The 18,477-nt window shown below is 44.9% G+C and overlaps 1 protein-coding gene across 5 annotated transcripts in view; it reads left to right on the top strand.

Moving 5' to 3' along the window:
* STON1 (stonin 1) overlaps positions 1–18,477 on the top strand; it is a 44,909-nt gene that overhangs the window by 16,679 nt on the left and 9,753 nt on the right. For 3 of the 5 annotated variants that reach the window (XM_039887201.1, XM_039887205.1, XM_039887203.1), the window contains one exon: positions 12,435–14,396. In XM_039887201.1, coding sequence (XP_039743135.1) covers positions 12,482–14,396 — 1,915 coding nt within the window. In that variant the 5' untranslated portion in view covers positions 12,435–12,481. Of the gene's footprint in view, positions 1–368; positions 474–12,434; positions 14,397–18,477 lie in introns of all 5 variants that reach the window. The other 2 variants (XM_039887200.1, XM_039887202.1) reach the window with 1 other exon arrangement.

Below are 18,477 nucleotides of genomic sequence, written 5' to 3'. Positions count from 1 at the left end.
AGGAAATGACAACTTCTAGGTCAGTTCAGGCCTATACCTAAAACTGTCACAGTGTTACTTCTGCCACTACATATTGATCAGAGCAGGCCCTCCCAGATTCAAGGTGAGGGGAAATCAAGCCCCCCTTCAGTGAGGGATGGGGAGCACAAGGTGACATTTCAGAAGAGCTTGAGATGAGGGTTATCGTGCAGCCATCTTTTAAAGCCGCCTCACCTGAAGCATCGTCGCAGGCATCCTCACAAGTTTAGGTAGGAAAAGGTCTTCAGGGAGGCACATGACTCTTTGCAAGGAGAATTCGTCTTCATAGATTGTTAGTTTGAAGGGACCTTGGAAACCACTTACCAGCAGTGACTTGTTTTAACTTACAGAGCCAGAGAGAAGCAGAACTGGAACAAAATCTCAAAGGCTGGCTTCCTGGCTCCCAGGCTGGGCAAACAGCTGTGGGACCTCACCCAGAGGGACCTTTGTGTGCTGTGAGTAGTAATCCGAAGGTCTGGTGGAGGAGTGGGTGTGTGAGAGAGCAGAGCCTTGGGCGGTGTCCCGTGGGAGACTTGCCGGCATCTTAGCGGCCACGTGAGCCCCTTGTGGTGCTGGGCTGGATATGTCAGGAGCTCGTGGGTCTCTCTGGGCAGGGCTATGCAGAGGCACCTGGGGTCTTCCGTGAGGAGGCTGGGAATTTTACTCATTTAAATGGGGACTCAGAGTCAGGATGGTGGAGGTCATAGGCTCAGTTGCCTCAGGTTGAGACTTAGAGATGCGTAAGTTTAAATATAAGCTAATGCCCATTGCTGAGAATGTCAGTTGGCACATCTATTCATTTGCATCCACTTAAAGAATGTTTGTAATCAGACTTTGCTCTAAGTGTAAAATTCTTCATTAAAGCCTTTATTGGCCTCTGAAATGCAATAAAATTCACAAATATTTTGCACACACTCCCTGTAGATTAAGAGATACAAATGTTATTTTTTTGTGTGATAATCGACATTTCAAATTAAGAGCCCAAGTAAATGTTGGTCTTCTAAATTTGGTTTGTAAATAGGACCTCAGTAAATGATTTTTAAAATCTTTCTCTATTTTTGGAATTGCTCAAGTTGTTATGTATTTATACTTATATACATTCATGGAATTCCCGGGAGTGGCCAGGAACAAAGCAAACATGTGTTTTTCTCTGTAAGGCAGTGGTTCCTGCCTCTGTATTCACAATGGCGTGGACATTTCCAGATGAGCTTGGTGGTCAGCAACAGCCTAGGACTGGCCACAGATAAACCAAAATGCATTTGATTTGGGGTACACACACAGCCCTGATCACTTCTGAGGTTGTCTCTGTGGCTTGCAGCCCAGTTCGGGCAGCCAAGGAAGAGACCTGCCATAGTGATGATCCACGTGTGCAGAACTGGACTTTGTGTCTGCTTAGAGTGGCGGGAATGGAAGCCAGGTGGGAAAAATCCCCTTATGCTGGTGTTAACTGGCACATGACCCAGTGCAGAGAAACGTGAGCAAACCGTGTGATCACTGATGCCAGATCCACTGCCTCCGTCTCCGCCCAAGCAGAAGCCCCCTCCCCATGTCCCTCTCTGCCCATGAGCCAGGATTGTCCTCTCCAAACCTCCCAGTGCACTTCAGCACAGGAGACGAGCACAATTTGTCATTTGTTGTTTACTCTGGTCTTTTCTACCAGGTTTTAAGGACCTTCAGAGCAGGAATCTATGGTAACAACAGCCTCTATGATCTCCCCCCGTATTTGCTGTTTTACAGATGTTACTTTATTTAGTATGCACAAGAACCCTGTCTTGGTTTGCTCAGGCCTCCATGACAAAATACCACAGGCTGGGCAACTCACGCAACAGAAATGTGTTTCTCACAGATTTGGAAGCTAGAAGTCCAAGATCAAGGCGTTGGCAGGTTTGGTTTCTTCTGAGGCCTGTTTCCTTGGCTTGCAGATGGTTGCCCTCCCATAGCATTTTCTGTGTGTTCACCTGCCTGGTGTCGGTGTGTCCTAACCTCTTATAGAGACACCAGTCACACCGTCTCAGGGCCGCATTTTAACTTAAATATCTCTTCAGAGGCCCTACTGAGGTGCTGGGGGTTACGACTGAATTGGGGGGAATACATTTTAGCCCACAGCAAACCCTAAAAGTTGACTACTAGTATCCTGTTTCACACCAAAGAAACTGAGGTTCATAGAATTAAAGTAACTTTGCCCCATGTCTCAGCTAGTCAGTGGCAGGGCTGGGATTTACACACAAGTCTAACTTCTAAACTCTCTTTCTCCACCACGTGACCAGTGAATCAAGTCTTACTCATCCCTGTGGTCTGCATGGTACCTTCACCTAGGTCCCAGCACTTAGAAGATACTGTAACTATTTGCTGAAGGAATGAGCAGGGGGTGTGTGACACAGGAATGGGTACGAGAATATCTGGAAGACCTTCCCCAAAGCCCAGCATCCAACCACGGAGATCCTAGGAGACTCTCCGGCAGATGATGGTCCTTAACTTCTCGTAAGGGCCATTCCAGTCTCCTTGCAGCACCATGGGTGTGCAGGAAGCAATCACATTTTAAAGCCTTAAATATTCTTTCTGGGCCATTTAACTATCGCATCCTTTCAAAACTCTAAAAGCAATTACATGGTAATTAAGATAAATTACTTGACCAATTTTCATAACAAAGTGGCCAATTTTGGTTCCACCCCCCTCCCCCCAAATATTTAAGGTTAGAGAGAGATCCTCTTTATAGTTCTTTAAACTTCCAGGACTTGCTGCTTATTCTTCAGGAGGGCCTGTGGGCCTGCAGGGAAGAGAGGATGGAGGATTTGCATGTTTGAAACGTGTGATCTGAGCCAAGCCCCTGTACCCCACCTCATTTTCATGATTTCCTGCGAAAATTTAGAATCAAAATCCAGGAGCTGCCATCTAACAACCACAGGGCCCTGTACCCCAGCCTAGCCCTGGGGGCCCCTAAGAAGATAATGACCTTCCTCATTTCTGTGAGCGCCTTGCTCTTTCCACTGGAGAACCCACGGGAATATAAATCCCAGAAGGCAGCCCTGAAAGCAGGTCTTGTTTGCAGGCCCTTGCCTGCACGAAGGCTCCCTCGTCTGCCTCCTTTTCCCAGCCACGGGTGGGCTGGATTGTTCAGAGAATAAGAAGGCTTGCAGCCCTTTCATGCTCCTGAGATAAAGTAGATACGGTATGAAGGGCAGGCTGTTACTAGGGCTGCCAGAAATCAGTCCACCCAGGAAACAGCAGAGCCCCAGAGAGAGCAGAAACCTAGGGACCAGGGGCTGGGGGTGGGGTGGCCAAGACATGGACAGCTGAGCCCAGCCTCTGTCCACAAGCTCCAGCATCCATGCTTCCTTTGCTTCCAGACTGGCAGCCTGCCCTCACCCCCACCTGCTGCCGAAGTTGCCCCCAACACTGTCACTGTTGACGAAATTACCAAACCCAGAGGTCATCTGTCTGTCTTGTCCCCACCCTCCACAGCTCTGAGAATGACCCCCAGCTCTACATCTGTAGCCCCTGGTTTTCTCTACATACCGTCTTGTATTCCTAGCCCCTTGCTAGAGGTATCTCAGACCTGACCGACCTGTGGTCGACCTGCTCCTCTTCCTGCCTCTGTCTCTGCTTTTCTAAGTGCCACACTCTCCCTTTTCCCATATTTTCTAGATCACATTTGGTGGTCAAGTCCTGTCAAGTCTTCTTTTAAAATATTCCTTTATCTGTGCTCTCTCCTGTTCTGATTCCCATCCCGGTAGTCTGTGACGTAGCGGAAAGAGCATGAGATTTGGGCCTGAGACAGGGTTCAGAACTGATAATTAGTACCTTTTTCTGGTTGTGCCATCTCAGGCAAGTTGCTGAACATAAGTCTCCAATTTATTGTCTACAAAGTAGACACACACAGAAGGGTGGACACTGCTCACGACACTCAGCTCACTGACCTCAGCGTAGAGCAGGATTTTTCAACCGTGGCACTTGTGCTATTTAGGGCTGAATAATTCTTTGTTGTGGGAGCTGTCCTGTGCATTGTAGGATGTTTAGTAGCATTCCTGGCCTCCACCTACTAAATGCTAATAGTATTCCCTAAAGACAACTAAAAATGTCTTCAGACATTGCCAGAGGTCCCCCGGGGAGTGAGTCATTCCCGTTGTGATATAGAGCGATGCCGAATCTGGATTGTGGATGACAAGTGTGGTCCCAGGTTTTCAGGTTTTCACCTTACATGTCAGTCACATGTAGAAAGGGACTTTGTCACTTTTGAGCTGTCTTTTTCTCTGATTACGTTTGACATCTCCAGGTGCTGTGCTGACTTGCTTGATTAAGTAATGTCTTTCATTTCACACCTTGGTTCAGCACACACCAGCTTGCACCTTGATTTTCTCTTGCTGAAGAACAAGAGAACAGTTCAGGATTGGACAGGCACCCCAGGACTCTTGGCAGCATCCCCTGCAGGTCTGGCCCAACCTGCTTCTTGAGCCCTCCAAATTGTAGAATGATCAATGCAGATTCAAGAACCCTTCCCTTTAAGCGCTATGCTACCATTTTTCGAGTGCCTACAATATAGCATCTTACTTATTAATTTAGTATTAATGTATTTGGTCTTTAGGAAGTAGGTCTTATTTATTTTCACTTTATACATGCGGAAGTTGAGTCCGAAAGATGTTAAGCAACATGGCTCAGGGCCAATAAGTGCAGGAACTGAGATGAGAGGCCAGGTGACTTTGGCGTGAAAGTCTGCACAGTAGACATCTGTGCTGTTCTATCTCTGTGGGTTGATTGCTGTGAAAAAGAGGATGGACACCCATGGGGGAGGGCTTCCTCTTAATCATGGCTCCAAAGCTCCCCATCCTGCCACCTCCAGGTCCTAAGGATGGAGACCAGACCTTTAGGCCAGGCAGATGGCCAGTTGAGACCATGAGTCCCAGCTGTGTCCAGTACAAATAGGGCCCCGATTAAGGTAGTTTGCTTTCTTCATAACCTGGGCAAGACTTGGCTGTGGAGTGTACAGGGTGCTCACTTTTCTTTAAAAGAGCAACCCAAGGGTTCCGCACCGCTCATTCAAGTCGCACACAAGAGGCTGACCCTGGTTCCATAGTCCTACGGAGTTCCCTCCCTGACCCTTTGTAGCGGGGAACTGAGGAGGGTCCCAGAGGCCCGTGAAGGGTCGATGACCTGGTGCTGGACGTGGGGAGGTTGGGGAGAGACCAGGCAGAACGAGCACTGGGCATCCTGCAGCATTCCAGAGCCCCATCCCGTGAGAGGGTCTGAGCCGCCTGATGGTCTCCCTGCTCTGGCCAGGAGGGCCTGGGACCAGGGGTGGGAGGCTTTAGTGCTGATAGTCAGAGGGGCAGTGAAGGGAGCTGCCAGATGCCGCCCTCAATGCCCAGAGGATGCCTTGGGGAGCAAAGCCTTTGCATGCCGAAGTCAAAGGCAAGAGCTCGTGGCCTGTCTGGAAGCTCTGGTCCTCTGTCAGGGAAAGCGAAGGGGGCATGTCCTCCTGTGATGATGCCGGTATCCTGGGGGAGGGAACCTGTGGCTGCTGCTCGTCCTGAGAGTGAAGCCGAGACTCTACTAAACCAAAGAAACTGGTCCTCATGGTCAGAACAGAGAAGCTGGCAACAGGACAAAAAGGCCAAGCTATCCAGAGTTAAAAGTGGACTGTATGTTGCCTAGCCCCAAGAACTTTATCTTAGAATAGCATGTTCCAGAATGTTCTGAAGCACACACTCCACCTAGGTCTTTTCCATGAAGAAAGCTGCATGTGTTTGACCATGGGCCTTTTTCCCCACACTGTTTGTTAACTTCTCTACACTTTGGGGGATGCTGTCTTTAAGCAGGAGCCTTGAGCAGGGCTCAGCCACAAGGATAGGACTGCGATAGGAATAGATCACATCTAGAAGGCAGGGTAGTGGCATGCGTGATCATGAGCCAGGCCAAAGGGAGACAGTTTTAGAAAAGGATTTGTAGCAAGTTGACCTGATGAAAAGCAAACTCCAGAATCTGGGCTCTAATTTCTTTCTGACTAGGGAAAGGAAGGCTAGAATGGGAGAGGGGAAACGGGAGAGAGAGAAAGAGAAAAGAACACTGTATAGACTATGTATTATGGGGCAATTTACAAATGAGGCAAATATCACCATTTTACAGATGAAAAAATTGAGGCTCAGAGACCTCCATTTAGCAAATTTCCATAGCATCTATGACAGTGACGTGGCATGGTATTGGATACTCCATAAAAATGTCCTGGTGAGAAGAATAAAATTTGGAAATCAGAATGCCCGCCTAGCCTTAAATCTTTTCTTTCTTCATGTAGAGATCATCTGGGACTAGCCCGTCTGAGTTGGTATCTGTTCATATTACACTCTAAATTTAGGAAATGAGCAGATTATCAAGGTTAAAATAATAGCTGGGACCCAAATTCATCCTGGAAAAGTAGAGGTTAAATGCCACAGGGGAAGAGTGGGTTTGGGGAGCTAAGTTGGAACCAGCACAGACAATATTTGAAGGCTTGGATAGGTTTTGCTGTGCTTTAATGTTTTACAAATGGTATTTCCTGTCACATAGCTGAACTAAATACCACACATGTTTGTGATTAAATATGGTGGGCTGCAGAGCATGTGTGCAAATAATACATGCAGTACATGCAGTGGGCACTTTTGTAACCCACGGCGAGTGTGTGCTCTACAAGTGTTTTCACTTTACTTAGGGTTTCGTGTTGTCTTATGATTCCTTTTTGTTCCAAACTTTTAGTTTCCCCTTAAAGGGAAACATTCTACATGAATAATATTTTCAACACTTTTATAGCAAACCTTTAAAAAAATTCTTCCTGGATACATTTTGCACACTGGCCTGCCCTTGACTTTGCCTTTGTTTCCAAAGTATACGACCCAGAAGAGCAAGGAAGGTACTTAGATTTCAGTGGTCCAACTATATAGAACAAGAAGGAGGCTTTGCAAATGCAACTCCCATCTAGTTTCAATGTGGCAGTTGAAGAGTCCAGCCCTGGGGTGAGTTGGAGAATTCCTTACTTGGGTGACAGCCAATGAAACCACATAGATACTGACATGAAGACATTCTTTCTCTAGATTATGCAGCATTGTTATAGAGCATAAAGTCAAAGGCATAAAAGACTAAATTCAGCCCTGTGCAAAGGCGAGGGTGTCCCTGAGGGTCCAGATGTGTTTATGAGGCTTGAGTAGGAGTCAGCTCGACAACGATAGCTCGGGAGGGGCTGATACCCGGAGGCTACTGCTTAGTGTCTGTGATGCTTCCCTGAGTTCTCTCTGCTAAATGTCCCTTCAGCATCAGTCCTTCCCCAGTGTCTGGCAGGTACAGAGAAGCCAGACCCTGCAGATCATCCTAGAGGGAGTTGATCTCCACAGAAAACACTCTGAGATAGGGACAGTCTTCAGTTGCAGATAACCTGGAATGCTGATTCAACAACCAAGTGCATCCTATTGGATTTTGACAATCTGCAGATAAAAGTAGAAGTTCATATTTATATTTTATTTGAATAGTTTCTGGAGAAAAGCAAAGGAAAACCAAAGAACAGCAGGAGTAGACCTTTAAGAATAGAGGCAGGTAGGGGATGGCATGGGAGGAGGGATGATGCAGGGAGTTATACAACGTTTGGGGAATTAGACAGTCTACCAAGATAGCCACGAGAAGAGCGGGTGGCACCTATATGCATTTATTGGGCAGCAAGTCTGGAAGATTGTTCATCCCTGAGGGTGGGCTGGCCAGTTGATGCAGTTGAGAAGGGCCAGAAGTAGGGCAGGCCGAGTGATGAAAGCCATTCTCAGAATTGACCCAAATTGATACTGAGCTGTTGTTGTTCTTGAGCATTCATGGGGAACACTGTCTCAGAGCTTGCCTTTCCCACAGCCTGGGGTGTCCAGCGGCAGATACGTGTGGTGAGCTTTGTGGAGAAATAGGCTTCTCTCAGGTGAGAACCAAATCCTTCTAGTCTAGAGTGTTTCTGGCTGCAGGAAGGGGTGGCTCCTACTCTGGAGCTCTCTCCTTAGTAAAGGGCTGAGTGGTGAAAAGTACTTAAAAGTGGCAGTTAAGACACGGACATCAGCCAGTCATCGGATCTCTTGGGACCCTCTGGGGTGGTGGGTGGCATTGAGCGTGGCCTTTGGGATCAGGCAGATCTGGTCACAGTTCAGGTATGCCTCTTACTGGCTGGGTGACTTTAGACAAGTAGCTTAACCTCTCTGAGCCTATTTTCCTCTTCTACAAAATGTGTTATTATTTGATGGAGTTGTGAGGATTAAATGAGATCATGCACATATAGCCCTTAGCTTGCCATGAGCACATAGTAAATACTTGATAAATGTTGGTGTGGTTAGTTGAACAGAATACTTCCAGTTTATGCCTAACCCTAAAATTCAGTGGTTCTTTGAACTGGGGAAGGTAGCATAGAGATTTATTTTATGGAAAACTGAATAGACCATTTAAAATTATTCAGTTGAAAATTTACTTTTGTCATTTGGAGCACATTTGGAGCAATGTGGAAGATGCCCTATTGAATGAGACATGATCCCTCCCTGAAAAAGCCTCACTCTGACTCTCAAAGAATATATGATTTTTTCCTACAATAACTTGAGAGTTTTGTTCCCAAATTCTTTTTGGTGAGACCACTTTTCCATGCCAGTGCTTCTTATGCATAAGGCTTACAGCAAGTAATTTGCAATATTTTTAGTATTTAAGACGTGACTATTTGTGAAAGATTTTCTTTTTAAAACAATTTAGAATAAATTTATTGTAATCTCTGTAATACTCTTTAAGGATTCCAGTATTTCTTGAGTGGAAGAAAGGGATGGAATGTAGGAATTGTGTGTAAGTGAAGCCTTTCTCTGTTGACTAGGGCCTGGGGCCTTCTTTTGCCGATTTGACATTTTGCATGGTGGGGATAATTAATTGTTTTAGGGCTTACCTAAATATTTTGGGGGGTTGTTAAACTCTGTGAACATCCAAGAGAATATGCTAGGCTGTCAAATGCCATCTGTCACATGTGTTGAGGCGAGAGGTTGGAAACCATGGTCTGCCTAGATCCTTGTTATTCCCAGTGTGAGCTGGCATGTGCATTTACTTTCAATTTGATCTTGAGTTCAATGTATTCTGAAACAGCTTTGAAAATAGGCAGCCGAAAAGAATGTCTAAGTCTTAAGGGGAAGCAAACACTCCCCTGGAAACCTTCAAACTCAGAGATTGATTTCTTGCCCTGTCTCTGAATTTTGTCTGGAATTATTTTCTAGGAGTTGGCAGGATAATCCAGATTGACCGAAAACAGACCTCTGAAAGGACTGGGGCATGTAGGGTGTGATGGAATTCACATTTGAGGAAAAAGCCAGGGAATTGAGCCAGAGGAATTTTTGCTTCAGAGGAAGGCAGCTGGACTCCTGGGTTTCCAGCTCTGTACTAATTGGATCCTGGACTTTCGAGAAGGCGTTCAAATGCTGTGGTCCAGTCTGGATTGTCGTAAAATCTAAGTGAGATGTTGCCTATGAAAGGACTCTGTAAATGGGAGGACTCGGCCCTCTGGGAGGGAGGCCTATCCCATTTGAGTGCAGAAAAAAAAATACTGAGGTTAAATAGGTGTTGCTGCTTGAATACTCTCATGTGTCTTAAAGAAGATGGGGATGAAGTTGCAGATGACTAAAAGAAGACACATTCTAGACCTCTCGACTCTGAGCTTTCTCATCCCTCTCTGAGACCCAGGTGGCCTTGGACAGACCAGGGCTCTGGACAGGATGTGGCCCCTTTTCCTACTGGGGGTGGGGATGGGTTAGGAGGGAAGGAAAGAGATGAAAAATGCTGGATGGAATTGCTTCTAGTCGTTGACTTTGGGAAAAACTGACTAGTTGCTGCTTTGAGACTAGAATAGAAAGATGAGATCAGATAGAGGTAAGAGAGAAATGGAAACGAGTATAAAAAGGATTGATAAGGAAGAGCAGCAAGAGGGATAGAGAAGAGAAAGAGGAGCATAGCGGGGAAACAAACCTGCCCGTGACCACAGGGTCTGGAGTCTTAGCCTCTCACTGCAGAGTGGCATCTAAGTTTTACTGTTTAAACAGGGACAGAGGTTTGGGTTCCCGTTGGGCACAATACAGGATTCTGTTTGGTCGAATTACACTTACATTGCGTTTGTTGAGCGCCTCATATGGAAGAGGCCTGTGTAGGAGGAAGAGTGTGTTTTGCATAGATTTTTGCATTAAAGTTAGATTTTTTGCAAGGTGTGCTTTCTCAAGTTCAGCGGTCACTTAAAATGTAATGGGATTCATTTCTTTATCTGGTTTATGGATATCACTTTTCTCCACAGTAAGCAAAAACTGAAGAAACCAATGTGTGACTGTTTCATATTTTGAAGCTACCAGTGGAAAACAGATGAGGCAAAATGTTTGGTTTAGATCAGGAGTCAGTCTGAAGCTGAATTATTTCTTCTCTTGGTTTTCTTTTTCTTTCTTTTTAATAAACTCAACAAAAGTAAATATTTACATAATCTCTCACCCTATATGAAGAGTTATTTTGGCTGGATTCCTTCTGAAGAGGGTGAAGTGAAATGGGTCAAGAAGTATTGCTGCAGATTTCCAGACTCTAAGGCTTCTGGCGGTCCCTTGAAACACTGCTCTTCCTGCCCTGAAAACAAAGTGCTTTATGGCAGCTGCAGCCCCAGGACAGTGACAGTGAAATGCCCCCTAGAGAGAGCCAGCTGGCCTGCGCTGCTGCTCCCTTGTGGGTTTTGTGCCCTCAAGAATGTGCTGATTTAGCAAATGACAACACTAGCTGCCCTGTCCCCAGTGGAGCCCCAGGCCCTCTCGCCCTCTCTGTGTTGGCTCTTTTCCAAGCCTGAATGATTGATTGGTTGAGCCTTCATTATCCACAAGAAGGGAGAAAATATGCCTTTCTCGTGGCCTTTATTCCAGCAGGGTTTGAGTTTTCCCATCAGTAGATCTCATGAAGTTTTACTTTCAGTTTGGAGGTTTGGTCAAAAAACCCCAGCGGTAGCACAATTTCTGCTTTTGAAAAAAATTTCAGCTGGATGTCAACCACCATAGAATTGCTGTAGAGTCAGAAAAAACTCAGAGACGATTCCAGTCTAATCACTGAATGTCTGGAGTGAGTGCCAGAGCTGTGCCCAGAAGTTGGGTACCCAACCCCGGGTCCGTGCTGTGGCCCTTATAGCTCATTGCCTCTGTTGTCATTAGAATAATTTCAATAATTTAGGTTATATTAGATTGACATGAAATGACCTGTGTTCAAATTCTGGTTCTTTCCAAGCCTAGGTATATACCCGAGAGAAACAATCACACAGAATCTTATACACAAATGCTTATAGCAGTATTATTTGTAAAAAAATAAAAATAAAAATAAACAAACCGAATGTCCCTCAGCTAATGAATAAGTGAACAAAATATGGGATAGCCTCACCATGACATATTATTCAGCCACAAAAAAGAATGAAATACCGATGCATACTACAACATGGATGGGCTCTGAAAACACATGCTGACTGAAAGAAGCCAGACAGAAGAGGCTATATATTGTAGATTCTATTTATATGAAATGTCCAGACGAGGCAAATTCATAGAAAAATGAAGTAAATTAGTGGTTGCCAGGGGATAGGAAGAATGGGGAATGACTACTAGTAGGTGCAGGGTTTATTTCTGGAGTAATTAGAATGTTCCGGAATTGGATGGTGGTTATAGTTGTACAACTGTGTGAATGTACTAAGTATCGCTGAATTGTTTTAAAAAGAATGTGCGAATTTTATGTGTGTGAATAAAGCTGTTATTAAAAAAAAAAATTCTAGTTCTGCCTCTTACCAGTCGGGTGACTTTAGGCAATGATGCTAAACCTGAGTCATCTCTGCTATGAAACGGGACTAATGATATGCACCTCCTAGGGTGGTTTTGATAAATGAGATCATGAATTTGAAAATGCTTCTGAACTGTAAACCTCATGCATGTTTTGGGGCTGTCAGTGGATGACAAGTTCATTATAAATTGGGTTTTTATCTTCTGTTGTGTTTTCTATAGCACTAACAAGGTCTAGCTACATAGTAATTATTCAAATAAAGTCTTTTTGAATTGATTTAAAAATTTTGAAGGTTTTTCTTTTAGTGGTGATAAGAATAATTCTTAAAACCCTCTTAACAAAATTTTAAGTGTACAGTATTGTAAACTATATGCACATTGTCATACAACAGATTTCTAGAACTTTTCCGTCTTGCATGATCAAAACTCTACACCTGTTGCACAGCAACACCCCTTTTTCTGCTCCCTGAGCCCCTGGTAACCACCATTCGACATTCTGCGTCTATGACTTTGACTCAGTTAACCTAGAAATCTGGGTGCTTTTTTCCTCAGAACTAAAGACCTCTAGTAACTTGAATTTTCCCCCTCATTTCATATTCTTATTTTCTCTTTCTCCTTTAACAGAGACAACATATCTGTTTCATTGACAAGATCACAATCTGATTTCAAAGATGTGTTCTACAAACCCAGGCAACTGGGTCACATTTGATGACGACACTGCTTTCCAGTCTTCTCAAAAGTCAAAGAATTTCCCTCTCGAGAATCAAGGCATCTGTAGACCCAACGGACTTAAGCTGAACCTTTCCGGTCCTAAGGAATTTCCCAGTGGATCTTCCTCCACTGGCAGTACCCCTCTCTCCTCTCCCATTGTAGACTTTTACTTCAGTCCAGGACCTCCAAGTAACTCTCCTCTCTCTACACCGACCAAAGACTTCCCAGGTTTTCCTGGCATCTCTAAAGCAGGGACTCACGTGCTTTATCCTATTCCAGAATTATCTTCAAACAGTCCCCTCATAGCACCAGGTGCAGATTCTTCCGTGTTGCCTGCTAAACCAACCTGTTTACCCCCTGCTTCCTTACCTGATGACCACTCGTGTACACATCCAGCTCCCAAAGTCAATCTTGCAGATGAAATTACCCCTCCTCAGGCTAGAAGCGATGCTCTCCAGTTTCAGTATTTTCGGGAGGATTGTGCCTTTTCAAGTCCATTTTGGAAAGATGAAGGCAGTGCTTCCCAGTTCACCTTTGACCCTCCAGGAAGCAGAAAAACGTTGCTGCCGAGAGACAAAGAGATGCCCATTGATCAAAAAAGCTTAAATCAGTGTTCACTCAACTACATCTGTGAGAAGCTTGAGCATCTCCAATCAGCTGAGAATGAAGAATCATTTAGAAATTTGTCTATGCCACGTCTGTATGCCGGAGACACTGCCTCTTCCTTTGTTCCCCACACGCTCTTCAGGAGCCGGCCCAAAACAGGGTGGTCTTTCATGCTGAGAATTCCTGAGAAGAAGAACATGATGTCTTCTCGTCAGTGGGGACCAATTTTCTTAAAAGTCTTACCTGGAGGAATTTTACAAATGTATTATGAGAAGGGGTTAGAAAAACCATTTAGAGAGTTACAGCTCGATCCACATTGCAGGCTTTCTGAACCCAAACTCGAGAATTTCAGTGTGGCAGGAAAAATCCATACTGTGAAGATTGAACATGTGTCTTACACAGAAAAAAGAAAATACCATTCTAAGACAGAAGTAGTCCACGAGCCAGACACAGAACAGATGCTGAAGTTGGGGTCCACAGAGCACCATGACTTCCTCGACTTTCTGACTACTGTAGAGGAAGAGCTGATGAAGCTGCCAGCTGTTTCAAAACCAAAGAGGAGCTACGAGGAACAGGAAATTTCCCTGGACATTGTGGACAACTTTTGGGGTAAAATCACTAAAGAAGAAGGAAAATTGGTTGAAAGTGCTGTGATAACTCAAATCTGTTGCCTCTGCTTTGTGAATGGCAACGCGGAATGCTTTTTAACATTGAATGATCTTGAGCTGCAGAAGCGAAATGAACAGTATTTTGAAAAAGACCCAGAAAAGAAGGGGATCGATATTCTTGACTACTGTTTTCATAAGTGTGTGAAAGCACAAGAATTTGAGCAATCAAGAATCATTAAGTTTGTTCCTCTGGATGCCTGCCGTTTTGAGCTGATGCGTTTCAAGACTTTGTACAATGGGGAAGATCTTCCCTTTTCTCTGAAGTCTGTCGTGGTTGTCCAGGGAGCATATGTGGAGCTCCAGGCCTTTGTAAACATGACCCCATGGGCACAGAGACCACCCCACACCAGTTCCTTGAGGTCTTGCGACAACGTAATGATACACTTTCCTGTCCCATCGCAGTGGATCAAGGCCCTCTGGACCATGAACCTCCAGAGGCAGAAGTCCCTGAAAGCCAAAATGAACCGCCGGGCATGTCTGGGAAATTTACATGAACCTGAATGTGAGCCTGTCATACAGGTCACTGTGGGGTCAGCAAAATATGAGAGTGCCTACCGGGCCGTGGTATGGAAGATAGACCGGCTTCCTGATAAACATTCAAGTAAATATTCAGCACCCCAGGTTGATTTTCGTGTGACATAGCTTCAGAGTTTCCACCCTCCTCCTTGGGTGGAAACCAGGCTGAGACGGATGGTGACTTCTGTCCGCTGAAGCCATGCTTATATATTGTGGGGGGGCGAGGGACTATTTCGTCCCACAGCTAATTTATTTCATCCTCTTATACCTGTTTCCACCAGGTATAAGTTTAGCTTACATTTTTTTTTCTAAGTATCGTAAATACCATCCTAGGCCAGGATTTTGTTGTAGATGGTGGCACTGAAGGAAAATGTGTAGTTGACTTCTACACATCAGTTGTCAACCTCAAATATTAAAAATATTGCTCACATAGCTTAGATTCCCTAATTAACCTTTAAAGATCTGCCACCTGTTGGTCTACCTGGGCATTTTAGTGTTCTCAACTAGTACTACTTCCTCCTTAGGTTTTTGCTCCCTGCTTTTTGAATTAAGACTGCTTTTCGTTTTTACCCAAATTGATTTCTTTGCTGAGTTGACCAATTTGTCCATGTCAACTAGTCATTTCAGAATTAGGTAGATACAACGTAAGCATTAAAAATTCAGTTAATTTTTTAAGTGTTTGCAAAGAAAACAATTAACCTAGATGTTCAGAGCTTTGAAAAGAGTCCTAGTACCACATTTATTTTAGAGAAGTAAGTTGATAGTGGGTGTAATATAATGGAGCAAAAATTTTTTGAAATTAAGACTGCTCCCTGATTTAGTTTTATTATTTCTAGCAGAACACTGGGCTGTCGAGCTAGATTGGGGGCAGATTTAGGGGGTATGAGTTGATGCATTAATTGATTCAACCAGATCTTTACTAAGCCCTTATTGTACACCAAGTGCCCCATCAGGAGCTGGGGCTAAAGATAAGATCAGAGCCCTACTTCCTAAAAGCTCACAGCTAGTCTGGTCCTTCAGGAAAACTTAATTTCATCATAGGACTGTCCAGGCTATGGACTTCAGAGGAAGTATTTTTAATTCAAGGTGGCCCTGTACCAGTGTTTCTCAAACCTGGCTGTATGTTAGAATAGCCTGAGAGCTTTTAAATATTCCTGATGTTTTAGGCTCCACTTTAACCAATTAAATCAGAATCTCTGGGGGAGGGGCCCAGGCATCCATATGTTTTGAGAGCCCCCGAGGTGAACCTAATGTGTGGCCTGGCTTGAGAGCCATGCTCTCTGGGCCCCTCACAGTCCTGGGGCAGGAGGAGCGAGTTCCAAACTACAGTGAACATGGGGAGCAGCGGCATGGACCGCGCCCTGGAGGGTACAGCACCACCTTGCCTCTGACTTGCAGTTTGCTGGCTTAACATCTGTGAACTGATTGTAGCTTGGGCTATGGACAGGGTCCAGCAGGCAAGAGAGACAGCCAGGTGTCTGAGGAGCCCCGGGCCCCTGTTCAGAAGGTAAGCCCCCCACCCTAACAGTAGACCTCCATGATACCCCCCACTGTTCTCCATCAATGCCAAATTCAGCTCTGCAAAGTTCTCATGAATCACATTAGTTACGGTTTTAGTCCCAAGGAGTAGTGAGGGCAGCTCAAGCTCAGGGCAGGGTGAGGTGGGGGTGGAATAGCTTGGTCACAGTGCATGGCCTCTGATGGCGCCTCCTGGTCAACTCTAGTGTGGTGGGAATGTCTGTCATGACATAATCCACAGAGGTAATGTTTCCTGCTTTTTATAACTGTGCTGGAGAAGCAAGTTAAAACCATTTGCAGATTATCTTTATCCCAGAAAAACAAGTTTTGAGGTTTTGAGCACAAGCTTCCAAATGATCTATTCTAAAAATCATTTGTGCTACTTTTAGGAGAGAGGAGTTATGAAAATCGGAATATCATTGCCTTTTATTTTGCTAAACTGAAAGGGAGAAGAGAGGAAGGCAGTCTGGACCTGGGTCCCTAGATCTCCCCTGAGGTCTGGCTGGTGACCTGACCCCTGTCATTTTCCTTCGGTCCTAGAGATGGTCACTAAGATTGGAACAAAAGGCCAAACATGGCTTTTGCATAGATTTGCATAGATTTGCAGTAATAATTATGTTCCTGAGAGAGGAGCACAAAAGGGTTCAGCGTGCTGGCTTCTCAGAGAGGCAGGGATTCAGGCTCTTAAACAGCCCGTTCCAAGGCTGCTCTGCCTCAGAGCAGGCACTCTGGCAACTCTTCCATGGCTGCTACACTTATTTTTCAGATTTTGGAAGGGGAACATCCTATAAAGCTTGTGAAAATGATCCAGTTTATAACACTGTTGTGAGCTGATGTATAGTTAATTGATTCAGTCAACAGGAATTTATTGACAAGAGGGCTCATAGCTTAGATCCCCTAATTAACCTCATTCATTCCACAGACACCCAGTGCTGGGCCCTTGGGAGATACAAAGGCAAACATGATCCCTGCTATCCAGAAATGTAACAGTCTTAGTAGGTGAGACAAATCCAGAAGCTGTTCTCCAAATGTGCTGTGGAAATGTGCTCTATTCCAGGCATGTACATGTAATAGGGATCTCAGAAAGGAGTGATAAACCACTGGGGGTACTCAGGAAGGCTCTGTGGAGGAGGGATTGGTTAAGCTTGGCATGGAAGAATCAGTAGGAGTCCATCAAGGATAGAAACAGCAGAGACACAGCTGTGTAGGCAGGAGATCGTGCCTAATTTTAGGACCAAGGGTATGGTGGGAGGGGAAACCAGCATAGGAAGGACTTGGGAACCATGCGTTGGGGTGTGGTTTGTCAACAGGGTTTCCAAAGTGTTTTCAGGCACTCTGTCTGTGACAGTCATACCTTGTTTGAGAAAGTCAGGCCTTCATTGGAGAGGAGAGATTCAGGAGTCGATTGTATGCGCACAGGTGGCTGGTAGGAAGGGAGACCTTCTGAGCATATTTAGGCCCTGTCCCAACCATGACTGGGGCAAGGGAGGCCCAGGTATGAACATTTATACAAGGCTCTCAGGAAGCCAAGGTTGAGAACTACTGACCTGGTACCTCCTATGGAAGCTGTTATGGTCCTCTAGGCAGAGATCATCCCTACCCGCTCTGTGTCCCTGTGTCTTCTAGAGCTCTGTTATTGCTCTCTCACCGTATTTACTAGCAGTTGAGCTCACTGAGAACAATTATAAGAGTGAGTATCCCCAGAGAGGCTGCCAGACTTGATCTTGGCCTTCAGGAATTCCTTTTGAGGACTTTAATAGCACCAGGCCCACACAGAACAATATTTTACAAACATTCCAGTCAATTATACAGTGATACTTTACTGAATAAATCCTTCGGGATCAAAGCTGCTTTGTTTAGATGAAATCTGTGTGCAAAGAAGAGGCCCCTGGAACAGGCAGTGGAGTGAGGCTGTGTCAAGTAGAGTCTGGGTGGCATGGAGTGGCTCTGAAGGGGGCTGGGATTGTGTGGTCCTGTCTTGGCTTCACGTTGTGGGAGTGGAGGAGGGTGACGCAGAGGGTGAGAGGGTACCTGGCAATTTGCTTTTAGAGGAGAAACAGTGAGGTTGGGGCAGAGAGGAAATCTTTGTCCTAAGTCGGTGCTTCTCAAACTTTTGTGTGCACAGGAATCACCTTGTTAAAATGTAGATTCTGGTTCAGCAGGTGGGCACTCCCCTCCTACAGTGTTTCTCACTCATTCTCAGGTCAGTGCTGCAGGCCCACGGACCACATTTAGAGTAACAGGGTCTTAGAATGCATCTTTATTTTTCTATATGATTTTTAAATCAATTGAGTGTTTATAGAGACTGTTTTTTTAAAAGTCTTTAAAACATTACCCATTTCAAACTAGTTTCTTAAAAAAAAATTTTTTTTTAAATATGGACAATGAAAGAGAATATATGAACTAGTTTACCAGGTACTAATTTAAACATTTTTAAAATTTATTTTTCCTGTGGATTTTTGGGATCAGGATAGACTTCTTTTTTACTTATATATGATTTCAGGGGAGGTAGGAGGGGCTGCTGGCCCCTTAAATGTCTCTTCTACTAGCATGTCAACATTTAATATTCCTTTAACAGTGGGCAAGTCTTTCATTTTACAGCAAAGGTTGGCCTTGGGCAGGTAGCTCAGGTGGTTCGTTCAGACTAA

This window comes from Pteropus medius, unplaced genomic scaffold (genome assembly GCF_902729225.1).
Source record: "Pteropus medius unplaced genomic scaffold, Ma_sr-lr_union100, whole genome shotgun sequence".
Taxonomy (NCBI): Eukaryota; Metazoa; Chordata; class Mammalia; order Chiroptera; family Pteropodidae; genus Pteropus; species Pteropus medius.
The sequence above is the reverse complement of the archived record's forward strand: the minus strand, read 5'-3'. Positions and strand labels throughout refer to the sequence as shown.